We start from the raw sequence: 14,508 nt of genomic DNA on the forward strand, positions 1-14,508 counted from the left end.
TGAAAATCAAATTACAAATGTTTGTAGAACAGCATTCTTCCACCTAAGAAATATTGCTAAATTAAGGCAAATGCTCTCGGTTGCTGATGCCGAAAAACTAATTCATCCGTTCATGACCTCAAGACTAGATTATTGTAATGCATTACTGGGAGGATGTCCAGCAAGATCAATAAATAAACTTCAATTGGTTCAAAATGCAGCAGCCAGAGTGCTGACGAGAACCAAGAAATATGATCATATTAGCCCCATTTTATCATCGCTACATTGGCTACCTGTTAAATTTCGTATTGATTTTAAAATTCTGTTATCTACGTACAAAGCTTTGAATGGTCTAGCTCCGCAGTACTTAAGTGATCTTCTAACACGCTATATTCCAACACGTTCATTAAGATCGCAAAATTCTGGCCTATTAATAGTTCCTAGAATATCAAAATCCACAAAAGGAGGAAGATCCTTTTCATATTTGGCTCCTAAACTATGGAATAATCTCCCAAACACTGTTCGAGATGCAGACACACTCTCTCAGTTTAAGTCTAGACTAAAGACTCATCTATTTAGCCAGGCATACACCTAATTTATCCCACACTTAGGCTGCTTTAGTTGAGTCTGCCGGAACTAGAAACATTGAGCATGATCTCAAACTCTGCAATAAATTGAATGGCATCTACGCTTACATCTTTTTATTTGTTTCCCTGTCTCAACCTCGGGACTCCTATCCTGAGGTCACCAGAACCGGCTGGATCCAGCACCATTCCTGCTTCATGTTGGACTCCACTGCTACATGTCGCTGAATGATGATGACTAAATGCGGTCGATTGATGGACTACGATCGTGAAATGGAATGCATAGACTAACTATTGCCCACAAAAGCCTTCGTCGGCCAATTGACAGGGACACTTGCATCTATGTGAACCTCTACAATTAATCTAGATGGACTTCAAAGACTTTGGTCATTAATCTTACAGTTCAAACACAATCGATTTTTACTCACTGACACCTTAACACTTAGTTTAATAATTTTAAAACATGATTTTACCTATAAATAATTAATATTTACATTACATTCATAATGTTAGCCAGAGGGGAACTGGCCCCCACAGTGAGTCTGGTTTCTCCCAAGGTTATTTTTCTCCATTAATCTACATCTTATGGAGTTTTGTGTTCCTTGCCACAGTCGCCTACGGCTTACTCACTGGGGTTATTAACTCTTTCCCTGCCAGCGTTTTAAAAAAAAAAAAAGTTGCCAGCCACCGCCAGGGTTTTTGACGATTTACGCAAAACTTTAATGGCCCGCAGAATATTTAATTCCATGAATATATGAAGATGCTATATATCAAAATAAAGATCTGAGCCTCTGCTTTTAGGCAAATAAAAAACGATTTTATTTTATCTTCATTTGTTATTTTTAATGCCATTAAGGCATTAAAGGTAGGCTTTGTCAAAAACAACATTTCGGACAAAAAGCTGAGAAAAAGGCATTTCTATCTACATTTTGAGCTACATTCTCAAAACTCCACTTTACGTTTAAGACGATCGCAGTCTGTTTCTTTGATCAAAGAGTTGCGTACTCTTTCAAAACATGCGTGCGGGTCTTTCTTACCGTATTCCACCTAAAACACGGATACCAGGAAAATTCCGTGTTTGGCGGGAAGCTTTTTTCATAAAACCCGGAAAATTCCGTGTTTGGAAGGGAAAGAGTTAATATAATTATCATTTAATTATTTTTAAACCATTAAAATCAAATTTTGTCTAAATTACACAATGATGATTAATCGACTTTATGGACGTTGCAGTTTTTGTCGTCTGTTAATGCTGATGTTCTGTGAAGCTGCTTTGAAACGATGTGTGTTGTGAAAGGCGCTATACAAATAAAATTGAATTGAATTGAATTGAATACTGCAAAGACCAGTCTGCACGTTTATTTCTAAATACATAACACGTGAAATGCTGTGGAAGACAGTAAAATAACTGTGTTTGGTGTTGTCTTAATGAGAAAGGTGAGTCAGTGAATCATGTGTGGAGGTGTAATTAAAGCCTTAGATGACATTACAGGGCAAAGGTTTGGATTGGAATATAGGACAGACTGATTATGACACAATATTCTTCAGGTTTGTGAGAGCTTATAGACTAATGCAGTTCAGATTATTTAATAATTCATAACCTTCATACACACTATTTACCAACTTAATACCTCTAAATACACAAATATATAGCATGAAATAATTAAATATATTAATAATATTAATACTTATTATTATGATTATTATTAGGCCTATTACACATACACAGTTCAAGCCAAGCCAATGATAAAATTAGTTCCTTTCATTTATGTGAATATAAAATGTTTTATATTAATATAAAACAAGTCTATTTAAGTAAAGATTTATACTTTATATTTATACAACTTTATACAGTTAAAATATTTCATATTAACTTCAAACTGTAAATCTGTATATATCAATCAGAATCATATTACTAAAATCATATTAATGACATAATCATAACTCATATTAATAAAAGAATTCAAACATGTGTTGTTCTGTTGTCCTGGTTTAAAATAAACTGTTGTTTGTTATTCTTGTGTTGCTTCTCTCTTAAAACTACAGTGTTTTAACACTGTGCAAACCAACCCCACAACCTGTGCCAACCAACCTCAATATGGGGTGGTTGGCACAAATGCATAACATGAGTTTGAACATTTATTAAATAAAAGTCAATATTTAAATGAGTTTGTTTTTTACCTAAAAACTTAAGCTTTCATTTACACCTTCTTGGGATATCTTAACATTTGTTCCACTAGATATATTTAAAAAACTGTGCCAAACAACTCTGTTGGAGGGGGGAACTTGTTTAATTGTCATGAACTTAGTGTCACAATGTAAAAAGAAAACAAATGGTCCCCAAAATAGGCTTAACGTTCTTTATGCAAAATATAATTTCTTATTCTTTCTGTTAGAAGTTTGGGTGAAATATAAAACTGATGTTTCAGGAAATGTTCATGAGATTATGTGTTTATAACCCCAATATGTATTTATGTGTGTGTCTTACCCTTTGATACCTAAGATTAGAAAATGTAGACTTCCTTGTATCTTGGTACAGTTGATAAAGCTGTCTATGTTACTGGAGTCCACAGTCTGTCTGTGATTGGCACCAGTGCCCTCACATACTATAGAGAGAAAGAGAGAGAAGGGGGTGGGGGTATGAGTAGCTACGTACTATCAGAAACACTCTGCCAAGTTTTACAACAATTAGTCCCAACAGACCCTTCTGGTGTGAAATGATTCATTTTCTTAATTCAAGACTCATAGGCACATTGTGCCCTATTCATGAAACATGAGCAAAATGAATTTCTGTGTAAATTATATGTAAAACAAGTCTTATGTAAATTGTCCCTTCCAATATAATTTGAAGATTTACATACGAAAGGATTTATAAATGATTTATACAGAAACACAGACAGGCCCATTGAGTGGATTTCTTTAGCTGTATAAATCACATACTGCTTGTATGTTATGATTAGACGGGCACTTTACCTTTGGGACACAGGCCAATGCAAGGCTCACACTGCTTAATGCCATTTTTCTCTTTTTCCATTTTACTAGGAGGGCAGCTGCTCACACATGCACTGCCATCTACAACAAAGTGTGCTACAGAGAGAAAATAGAGGAAATGTTCACTAATTAATCTGTTCTACAGTACATGCTGTAGTCTTTCACTCACAAAAACACAGAGGCAAGCCTTTACAGATTTTTAATTTTTTATCCTCCAAAGGCATTTTTTACAAGCATTTGGTGCTTGGTGAGTATTGTGTGAGAAGCCTGTGGAGCCACACATTTAATCTAAAAGTAAAACACTGTGGACTGTAATGTAGCTCATTGAAATCTGGCATTTGCTTAGCTTGTGTCATGTTTACATTGCTCTTTGTGGTCTTCCATGGATACGTCAGTGCAGTGCTGATGCACTCTCAATGAGGTATATCATCCAAAGCTTTCATTGAACTCTCTCGGAGTTCAGTCACAGTTCAAATACAATAATTTACTAGCTTATGCATCAGTCCCACCAGGGTTTAAACCATCTACCTGTGTAACACCCTTTTAACAAAAAAGTACCTGTAAATCACACCCAGTTGTATGAATTAAGCTGCCTATACAGGAAGCATCTGTTGTGGCATGTTACAGTGCACTTTCTGTTGACAGACTCCGTTTCTATTTTTGAAGTGGCGTAAAGCTACTTCTGCCACTTTATTTGCCCTATCCATTTAAAATAAAATTATTTTACTTACAATTATCATATGCAATGAATTTTATTTGTTATGCAGTGTATTTAAAAACGTCTGTCCATTACAACAAAGCATGTGACATTATTTTCTGGCACGTGCTTTCCTGTTTTCGGTAAACTGCATAGGTGTAGAGGCTTGTAACTCACCCGGACATTTGGGTACACAGATGGACCCAAACTGATACATGGCTTCAGAATTGGGTTCCAGCTGGTAGGTCTGTTGGTTATACACAAGAGGCCAAGGGCAGTGAGGGACGCATGCACCTGAGTGATTGACATGCCGACAGGCCTGTGTCAAAGGAGAGAGTTTTAGAAACGTTTTTTATAATGGTTTATTTTGTTTTTATTGGGTTTGCCTCTGAACAGATGTGGTAGTTCCTGAGTAATGGAAATAGTAAAAGCATAATGGTAATAGTGGTAGCACTCACAAAGCAGTCAGTGTCTCTTGGTCCAATGCAGCCTCCAGCACACTCTGTGTGGCAGCACTCATTGGGATTTGTCCCAAAACAGTGGCCATGGCACTGGGGTGCACACACTGTTTTTGTCACTGAGAAACACACATACACAGACAGATACAATTTTGGGACCCACTTTATATCGGGTGCCCTTAACTACTATGTACTTAACCATTTGTACAATCTATTTATTATGTGCATGTTGTTGCTTTGTAACTACATTTAAAGTACTTGCATTAATTATATTTTTAGTTACACTGTTAATTTACCCCAAACCCAACCCTTGCCCCAAAACCTAACTCTAACCCCTAATGCTAACCCTAACCCTAATCCAAACGCACCTCAACCTCAGTAGCAGCAAATGTGGGAATTTTGCAAAACTACATGTAGTTACACAGTAAATACATAGTCTTGTATGTATTTAATGTTAGTACATAGTAGCTAAGGCCACCTAATATAAAGTGTGTCCAACATTTGATATTGTTGTTTGGGCTCCTTAGTGTTTTTAAATTGCATGAATTGCTGTGTATGATTATAGGATAGTTAAATGGATATTTCTCCAAAAAATGGAAATTCTCTCATCATTCACTCACCCTCATGCCATCCTGTGTATGAGTTTATTTCTTCTGCTGAACATAAATTAAGATTTTAAGAAGAATATTTCAGTCCTGTTGGTCCCTTCAATGTAAGTGAATGGTGGCTATAAATCTGAAGGTCCAAAAAGCAGATAAAAGCAGCATAAAAGTAATTAATAAGACTACAGTGGTTAAATCCATATCTTTAAAAGCGATATAATTGGTGTGGGTAAGAAACAGATAAATATTAAGTCCTTTTTTACTATAAATCTCCACCATCACTTTTACTTTCATATGTAAAAGCGAAAATAAACAGGCACCTCATGTGACTTTCAGATGTGAAAGTGAAAGTGGAGATATATATATATAATAAAAAAGGACTTAAATATTGGTCTGTTTCTCACCCACACTTATCATATCACTTTTGAAAGCAACCTCTGGAGTCTTAAGGAATACTTTTATACTGCTTTTGTCTGCATTGTGGACCTACAGATTTCAGGCCACTATTCACTTGCAATGATAGGATCTAAAAATCCTAAAGGTTCTTCAGAAGAAAGAAAGTCATACACATCTGAGATGACATGATGGGTGAGTAAATGATCAGAGAATTTTCATTTTTGGGTGAACTATCCCTTTAAGAAGTAATGCAATAAAAGTGTTAACATACTTTTTATGGATACATGACAGCACTAAAATAAATCTCAGTTACTTACATTTCTGGCATTGATTTTTGCTTGGACCCCAGCAGAATCCTTCACATGCAGAATAACAGAAACCTGTGAAAAACACCGCAAGATGAAATATTTGAATAATTGTACAAGTAACTGCATAAATGAAAGTGAAATACAAAGAAGAATGGAATTAATATCAAAACACAATTTAATGGCACAAACACATGCTCTACACTTACAGTAATTAAAATCATAGTTACATTTACATTAATGCATTTGGCAGAGGCTTTTATCCAAAGCGACTTACATTGCAATTATTACAGGGACAATCCACCCGGAACAACCTGGAGTTAAGTGCCTTGCTCAAGGACACAATGTGGTGGCCGTGGGGTTAGAACCAGCAACCTTCTGATTAACAGCCCTGTGCTTTAGCCACTACGCACTTACTTTTTTACCCAAAAATTTAATTCTGTCATTATTTACTAACTCTCACGCCATTCCAAAGCTGAATGCATTTATTTTTCTCTGGAAAAATATGTTTTAATACATTTTCACAAGCATCATTTCCATATAACGACAGTTCACTAGAGATAGAAAAAAAAAAAGCCACTTACAAACGTCATTGGTGCTCGTTAAACATTAAGTTTCTTTAAAAAAAAAATTTGTGTTCCACAGAAACAGGGGTAGGAATGAAATGAGTACTGTAAATAATGACAGAATGTAAATTTTTGGATGCATAATTATTTTAAACATAGACTCGCAATTAGACAATCTAATCAGGGCATAACTGCACAAACCTTTTTGTCCGTTGTTTTGGATCTCGATGCGAGCATTACTGTCTCTGACAATGTCCCGCCAGTTGACCCAGGGAGCATAACTCAGGTTCTTGTTCTGGACGATCTGTACCCCCCCCTCCAAGATCTCTGCAGGATCAACAAATAAAACTCTGGTTAATTTTACTTCATCTGGAAGAGCAGTGTAGTGGACACATCCAGTAGGAAGGAAAGCAAACACCATGCTTTATCTCAAACTAATTGTCTAGTATTTAAGCCAAAGGTAAAATATTGTGTGATACTACAAAAACATTTGTAAAAATGCTAAACAAATGTAAAAACTAGTGGGACTGTATTGAGCATTTCCTTTTAAGTCTCAATTCCCGTCAAGGGAGAAGCAAAGAGGGGTTACATGTGATTCTTGGAAATGTTTGGGAGGGTCGACACACACGGTGCTTAAAAACAGTAAGATAATGATTCATGTGTCCTCTCAATGCACCTCTGCCAATGTCCCAGATGAGTCTGAACAAGCCAAACAGTATAAAATATGCAGTTTGAATGATGTGATCTACAAAACACACAGACACTCTTCTCCCAGGCTAAAATTCTTTTGAATGTCAGTCTGTATAGAATTGTGCTTAAATGAGTGACATGGGTATGTCAGTTCTTGGCTATGCAAATGTACCAGATTCCTAAACACTCCTACACATTTGTCTATTGTACAAGCACTATTGTCAAATTCTGACAGCTGTCTTTGAGTCAAATGATTCAATCTTGAAACACATTAAGAGACAGTAAAAATGACTCTTATATGTATTTCCTTAAAGCATTCCTTTCTGTGACAGGGCATATTTGTCTTAATGCGGTATTTTCCATCTATGCAGTAATGCAAAATTTGTCATTTTGCTTTGTTCTTTTGCGCTTTTAATGTATTTCACTTACTTCATTTTGTACAACATTGTCTCACCTGTGAGATTGTTGAGGCCCAGATCCTCTAGACCATAGTGACCCTCAAAGTTATGGAAGACTGAAAGGGCCCATTCCTTCTCATAAAGACTGCTTCCGCGAATCACTCTGAGCTGGTCAAGAGGCAGCCTGCTGAACTGGTTCATAGCTATGAGGATGTAGCCTGTGACCTCTCTGATACTCTGGAAGAGAAGCAGCAAATGAACATCATGTTGCAGTAATGGTCCAGCATAGCGGGAATGTATATAAAGTTCACCCAAAAATGTAAATTCTGTCTACATTTAGTCACCATCAATTTGTTTCAAACCTGTGTGACTTTCTTTTTTTCCCTCCCCAATTTGAAATGCCCAATTCTCAATGTGCTCTAAGTCCTCGTGGTGGCGTAGTGACTCGCCTCAATCTGGGTGGCGGAGGACAAATCTCAGTTGCCTCCACGTCTGAGACGGTCAAACAACACATCTTATCACATGCCTTGTTAAGCGTGTTACAGCTGAGACATAGCAAGTGTGGAGGCTTCACACTATTCTCCACAGCATCCACACACAACTCACCATGTGCCCCATTGAGAGCGAGAACCACTTTATAGCAATCACGAAGAGTTTACCCCATGTGACTCTACCCACCCTAGCAACCGGGCCAATTCAGTTGCTTAGGAGACCTAGCTGGAGTCACTCAGCATGCCCTGGATTCGAACTCGCGACTCCAGGGGTGATAGTCAGCATCTTTACTCGCTGAGCTACCCAGGCCCCCAACCTGTGTGACTTTCTTTTTTTGTGGCGCATAAAATAGAGATGTTAGTTAGAATGGCAACCTCAGTCACCATTTAATTTCAGTCCATCTTTTATCCACACAATAGAAATGAATGGTGACTGTGGCTAACAATTATAACATATATAAGATATGATCACTTTAATTGTAATAATTTTTTATTTTTTTTTACCAAAACAAGGGTCATTACCCAGTTTTCATTTTCAGGTGAACTTTCCTTTTAACATTTAAAAATGATCCAACTTAAGTCATGACTAGCTTGTAAAGTTGAATCACATAATCATTTTCTTACTCCAAGAAAGGAGAAATCGAGGTTATTCTCCATCTGTGTGATCTCAAGGTTGCCCATGACGATCTCACATCCAGCGTAGCGCTCCTTCAGGTTGTTGTAGTGTTGTGCAGGAGTGCCTGTGGAGCTCAGTGCATTCTTGGTGCCAGTGCAAACTGGGGACAGAGAACATGATTTCAGAGATCTTATCTTGCTAAGAAATTCGTTTGTGGATCATTTAATCCACCTATTTATGACACTACCTCAGTTTGTACAAAATTATGAAAAAAAAAACATTTAACAATGGAAGCATAAAGGTTATACATTACAGTTAATGAAGTGTTATGGTTATATGTTCAAAACAGGGTGAGGGTGATAGTAGCCTGCATGGCTTCCATTGTAAATGTATTACTGTAAACAAATGAGTAATTAGTAAAAAAAAAACAAATAAAACACAAATCTGACATTAAGTTTAACCCATTGACATTAATTAAAAATATATAAAAAAAACACATTCACAATTGAGCATATTTTTGTATGTAGGATTATTACATGAGAAAAAAAATATATTTTTTCTCTTTTTAAAAGGCAAAAGAACAGTCACAGGCCTCTGTACACAAATATAGCCCTTTTGAAATGGCCACCTCCACACAAGGCTTCCAATCATAGCTCACACAAAGACTTCATGCTGTAGCCACAACACAAGGTCATTAACATAATGAGGGCAAGGTCAGAGGTTGCCAAGATACAACAGGTCAGCTTGTAGTACAAGAGAACCAAAAGTCCCCAACCAGACTTATAAAGAGACGAGCAAAATTGTGGGAAACAGCTTCACACAGAGATGGAATCCAGGAATACTGGCCTGAGGATGCATGTCATCACATTTCATTGTCATGTCACTTAATTCTTAAAGTGACGTGACAACTGACATACACAAGTCCTCCTATCTCTCTTTTTGAACTACTCAGTTTTTGTAGTTTTTGCACATTAATTACTATACTTGATCTTAGATGTTAAGAGGGATTTTGTGGCTCTTACTCCAGGCTAGGTACTTTTTGGTACAATTCCCTAAAAATAACATAAATTAAAAAAATATCTAAAGATTATCACCTGTTTCACATATTATGTGTGTGATAAGGATGAACAGAGCTACTGGGTGAATTGCAGAGTTGCAGCACTATACAGAATATAAAGTACATTTTGGATTACTACATTGAGTTTTTCCTTTGATAATGGACATAAATGAAATTTAACCTTGTATGATCCCGCGTCCACATGCGTGGACATTGTATTTTGGCTTCGCTAAACGCAAGGCATATTTTACATTTATTTGAACCAAATAAATACTGTTCACAAGACTCTAGACTGTCATTTAAGGGTTAAACTAACCCTCACGTGTCACGTGTCACGTGTCACAACAGCATGCCGTAGATTACCTTGAAGCTCTTCTACGGGCACAAAGCCAACAAAAGTGCCTCAGGTAAGAAACCTCTTTACGTTTTTTCATTGAAACCTGTTTGGATGTAAAGAGTATCATCTCTAGTTTCGTTTGATATGCCGCTTTAAAAAATGCACAATGCAAAACGCTTTAAATTAATTTCTCGCACGTCAGCACACTGATAAATGTCCACATACGTGGATTTTGGGACATTATTCCCTCAAAAGTTTAAAAAACACGTTAGCTATTTTGAATACATTTGCATTTTCACATTGAGAATCAAAAATTGTGCTTTCAGAGGCTTTACATGGAGTTATAATGAAAATAAGATATAAAGGAAAATAAAGTCTTTCACTAAACAGGGAGCAAGGAAGCATCTTAAAGCTCTCTATGCAGTTATATGCATTCACCCTTAAATCAGACCAAAAGTTCAGTTTCAGGCTGCAGATGATGTTTGGACCACTCACTATGTTTGGCAGACATGGGACAATGGTAATCAGTACATAGATTCAGGATTTATAATGTATCATTTTATTTTAACATGATTGCAGTGATTGGAGGATGCTGGCCATTACTTTAAATCAGTATTAATTATGCTTATTTCTGATGTAATGACTGTAACGTCTCAAAAACATGAATAACCATATATATATATAACTTTCTTCTGCTTGGTATTATTTAAAATTTCATAACTTAGTCCCATTGTCTACATATGTGGCCATACATTTTTTGCTCTAGAAAAAAATTGTTTATTAGTTGCTACTAGTTACAAATCAAAAAGGGAAATGGGCAATGCACACAGCAGTCACGCTCGGGGCTCAGAAGGTTAAAAGAAGTTTGTAAAAATGTCACGTGTTTACAGTAATACACTGGTTATGGAGGCACAAATGTTCATTAATTATTTAGTAAAATGCTATTTAAGCTATAACGTTGTTTTTTTTTTTTTACTTTTATTTTTTAGGTGGGATTACTTTTATACAGGTGGATTTGAAAGTTACCTAGCAAAGAAAGTGGCTCAGCAAGTTCTTGCAAGTGAACATAAAAATAGAACTTAAATTCACATTTACCTATAAACACATCCGTCATTGCATTTTAAAAGGTTTAATTAAATGCTCACAAAAAACAAAAGCATTACTGTAAATGTGGCGAGCTGGCAACTGTCTGAGATTCAAGAGAACCCAGTGTGCAATTCTGTCGAAGTGGGCGTATTTTGGTAGGGGTTGAATGGTATATTCCAGGGACTGGCAGAGTGTAATGTTCAGCTGCATGTCTACGGCCTAAGGCAGTATCTGGCTATGAGATCTAGAGGAGCATTATTCATGAACAAAGCGCAGTATTGTCACTTAGCTATAAATGTGTGGCTCTGTTAATGTGTATCTGAGATTGACAGTGACTGTGTGTGTGTGCGCGCGCGCAGGGCTGAGATCATACAACCAAACAATAGGATGAATGTGAGCGTAGTACTCTATGAAGAGAAGGAGGAGTCAGGAGGGGGGTGGGGGGCAGGAAGATATAAGGAGAACATATATGAGTGAATACTGTTATAGTTGCCCACAACACTGGTCCATTCTATCTGCATCATAAATAGATCCACTACTGCTGTGTATACAACCACACCACTGAGAGACTTTACAACTACAGTAAATGCACTTTCTCACATGCCATTCTGAAACATATAGTAATGAGGCTGGAGGGGACTACATAAACACACAGAATACATAAACAAAGAACTGTTGTCATATGAGTTGCTGTTACACAAATGCACTATATGCAAATTATTGTCACTTAGACAGTATGCAAAATGAATGCACTTGATGTGGCATCTATAAACATGGCCTTTTAATTTCTAGTTTCTGGGATATACAGTGGCCCCAAAAGGGGCATTCTTTATTTGCACTGGCAAAATAAAGCATTTTATATATCAAACTAAGTGGGATTTACTTCTGCAGAAACATAGCACAAACACACTTTTTGAGTGAAACATTTCACATTAAGAAGTTTATTACCAACTTCCTGGTTATCAAGCCTTACTGGAACATGTCCATAGTTAATAGGATGAAAAACACCAGCGGTTACTCTGCTAGGAGAAACTGACATTATACATCAACTAAAAATCACCTTGACACAAGTTGGTTAAAAGTAATAGAATAAGTTGTTTGTGGATGCCACTGTCTAGAAATGTGACAATTCAGATTTGAAATTCATACATTTTAAAGGTGTGACACAAGTGATAGGTCACTTAAATAGTGATAGGCCACTAAATAATGATAATACTCTAAAAAGAAAAAGTTTGAGACGGCATGAGGGTGAGATCATTTACTCACCCTCATGCCGTCTCAAACTTTTTCTTCATTCTGCAGAACAAAAATTTACAAAGAAATGATATTTTAATAAATGCATGATGTGTTTTTGTCCATACAATGTAATTAAAAGGGGTCCAAAACTTTCAAGCTCTAACAGGAAATAAAGGCAGCGTAAAAGTAATCCATGAGACTTGAGAGGTTTAATCCATGCCTTCTGAAGTGATATGATCAGTTTTGGGTGAGAAACAGACCAAATTTTAAGTCCTTATTCATTGTAAATCTTGACATCAACAGTCTCTTTGGTGCGTTCATGAGAGTAGCTCTTTCACACATTTGTATGCGTTTGACGCGAAGTGCTGTGCACAAACAGTGTTGCCAGGTTTGCGGTTTTCATGCCCACTCAGGCTATTTTGAAAAGGCATATGCAAAATTAAAGTTAAAATTATACAGTTGCGGGTTGGGATACTTTTAATATGTACTGTGGTCACTAAAAGGGTAATGATAGACAATAGAAAATGAAAAAGAAATGTCTTTCTGATGTATAACGATCCCAGGATCTAGGACTTGAAGCTATCTTGAAGTCTGCACTGTGTTCTGATAGGGCAGGATTTAAAGTGAATAAGAACTAATATTGTGATCTGTTTCTTACCCAAACAATCAAATTCCTTCAGAAGACATGGATTAAACCATTGGAGGATTTAAATATAAAAACACATACATCCTTCAAAATATCTTTGTTTGTGTTCCACAGAAGAAAGAATGTCATACCAGTTTGAGATGGCATGGGGGCGAGTAAATGATGAGAGAAATATAATTTTTGGGTGAACTATTTCTTTAAGTGTCCAAAAGCCTTTATCAGTCGAGTTTCAATGTGCTCTGTGTCCAAGAGCCTTACCACACTAATGAATGGTATTTCAGTGATATGGATTCAAACACCCTTATTCAACAGGCTATGCAGACAGGCACATGTAAAGGTGTACGTGTACACAGCCACATGGCTTGTACATATTTGCTGTTGCTTAAGTTACTAACTAGATTGCATATGCAGATTCATTCACACACTCATACATGATGCCCGGACACTTATAATTTATGGATTTCAGTCCATTCACAGTCCTGTTCATTCACACAGGTAATCTTGAGTCAACAGTACCAAAAGCCAGGAAGTAGAATCCTGTAAGGAACATACAATAGAACAAATCCAGCAGTGGACAATGACTATAGTTCAAAGAGCATTAACAGCTCAGAATCAGGATGGGGACGGGGCAGGTATGACAGACAGAATAGTGAGACAAAAAGAGAGTGAGCAAAAGAGTGAAAGAATCCATGAAAGAAAAGAAAAGATATAGGCTCCCATACAGCAGTATAAGTTGACACAAGGAGAAAGAACTAAACTATTTTTAGTGTCATACTGAAATAAGAGCCGCAGTGAGATACAGAGCGAAACAAAACAACAACTTCCAAAGCACACAAAATCCACGCCTATTCACATGTAGTATACAAGTACAGACTGCTCCGAACTAGAGGCCATTAGATGAAAGTACACATAGTTTCTGTCTTTTTGCTTTTCTTGGAGATCTGCTCAATGAAGCGTTGCATTCCATACCCTGAATCCTGATTCAGAACTGTTACTGTTTAATATCACGCCAACAGGAGAGGTTTTTATTAGGTCAATGGTGATATCTTGTTCTCACAATATTAACTTAGTCCTTTCCTTCCTATCAAACCCCTTGTATGTTCAAAAAAGGCTGAACTTTGTAGCTGTGACTGTAAAGTGAGTGTTTAAAGAGTGGTTTATGATAGGGCAATATAGTCTCCCACCTTGTTCTTGAACAGCTCAGGTACAGCTTAGTGATGTAGTTTGACTGGCGGCAAAATAAGTTATATCAAAGTGATTAGGGTTGGCCATTCACATCCACCATAGTGCCTAGAGCTAATGTTCTGTGGGAAAAGAGCTATTTAGGGGAAAAATAGCTATTTGTGCCCTAAAGCTCTTTAAGGAGAGGGTGGTTT

General features: G+C 36.8%; 1 protein-coding gene across 1 annotated transcript in view; it reads right to left on the reverse strand.

The window, feature by feature from the left end:
• LOC127618742 (receptor tyrosine-protein kinase erbB-3-like) overlaps positions 1-14,508 on the reverse strand; it is a 33,236-nt gene that overhangs the window by 15,433 nt on the left and 3,295 nt on the right. Inside the window, exons 2-9 of the mRNA XM_052091363.1 lie at positions 8,779-8,930; positions 7,720-7,900; positions 6,777-6,902; positions 6,022-6,084; positions 4,707-4,825; positions 4,426-4,567; positions 3,534-3,647; positions 3,049-3,166 (exon numbers count right to left, since the gene is read on the reverse strand). Of these exons, the coding sequence (XP_051947323.1) occupies positions 3,049-3,166; positions 3,534-3,647; positions 4,426-4,567; positions 4,707-4,825; positions 6,022-6,084; positions 6,777-6,902; positions 7,720-7,900; positions 8,779-8,930 (1,015 nt within the window). The remainder of the gene's footprint in view (positions 1-3,048; positions 3,167-3,533; positions 3,648-4,425; positions 4,568-4,706; positions 4,826-6,021; positions 6,085-6,776; positions 6,903-7,719; positions 7,901-8,778; positions 8,931-14,508) is intronic.

Source organism: Xyrauchen texanus, chromosome 25 (genome assembly GCF_025860055.1).
Source record: "Xyrauchen texanus isolate HMW12.3.18 chromosome 25, RBS_HiC_50CHRs, whole genome shotgun sequence".
Lineage (NCBI taxonomy): Eukaryota > Metazoa > Chordata > Actinopteri > Cypriniformes > Catostomidae > Xyrauchen > Xyrauchen texanus.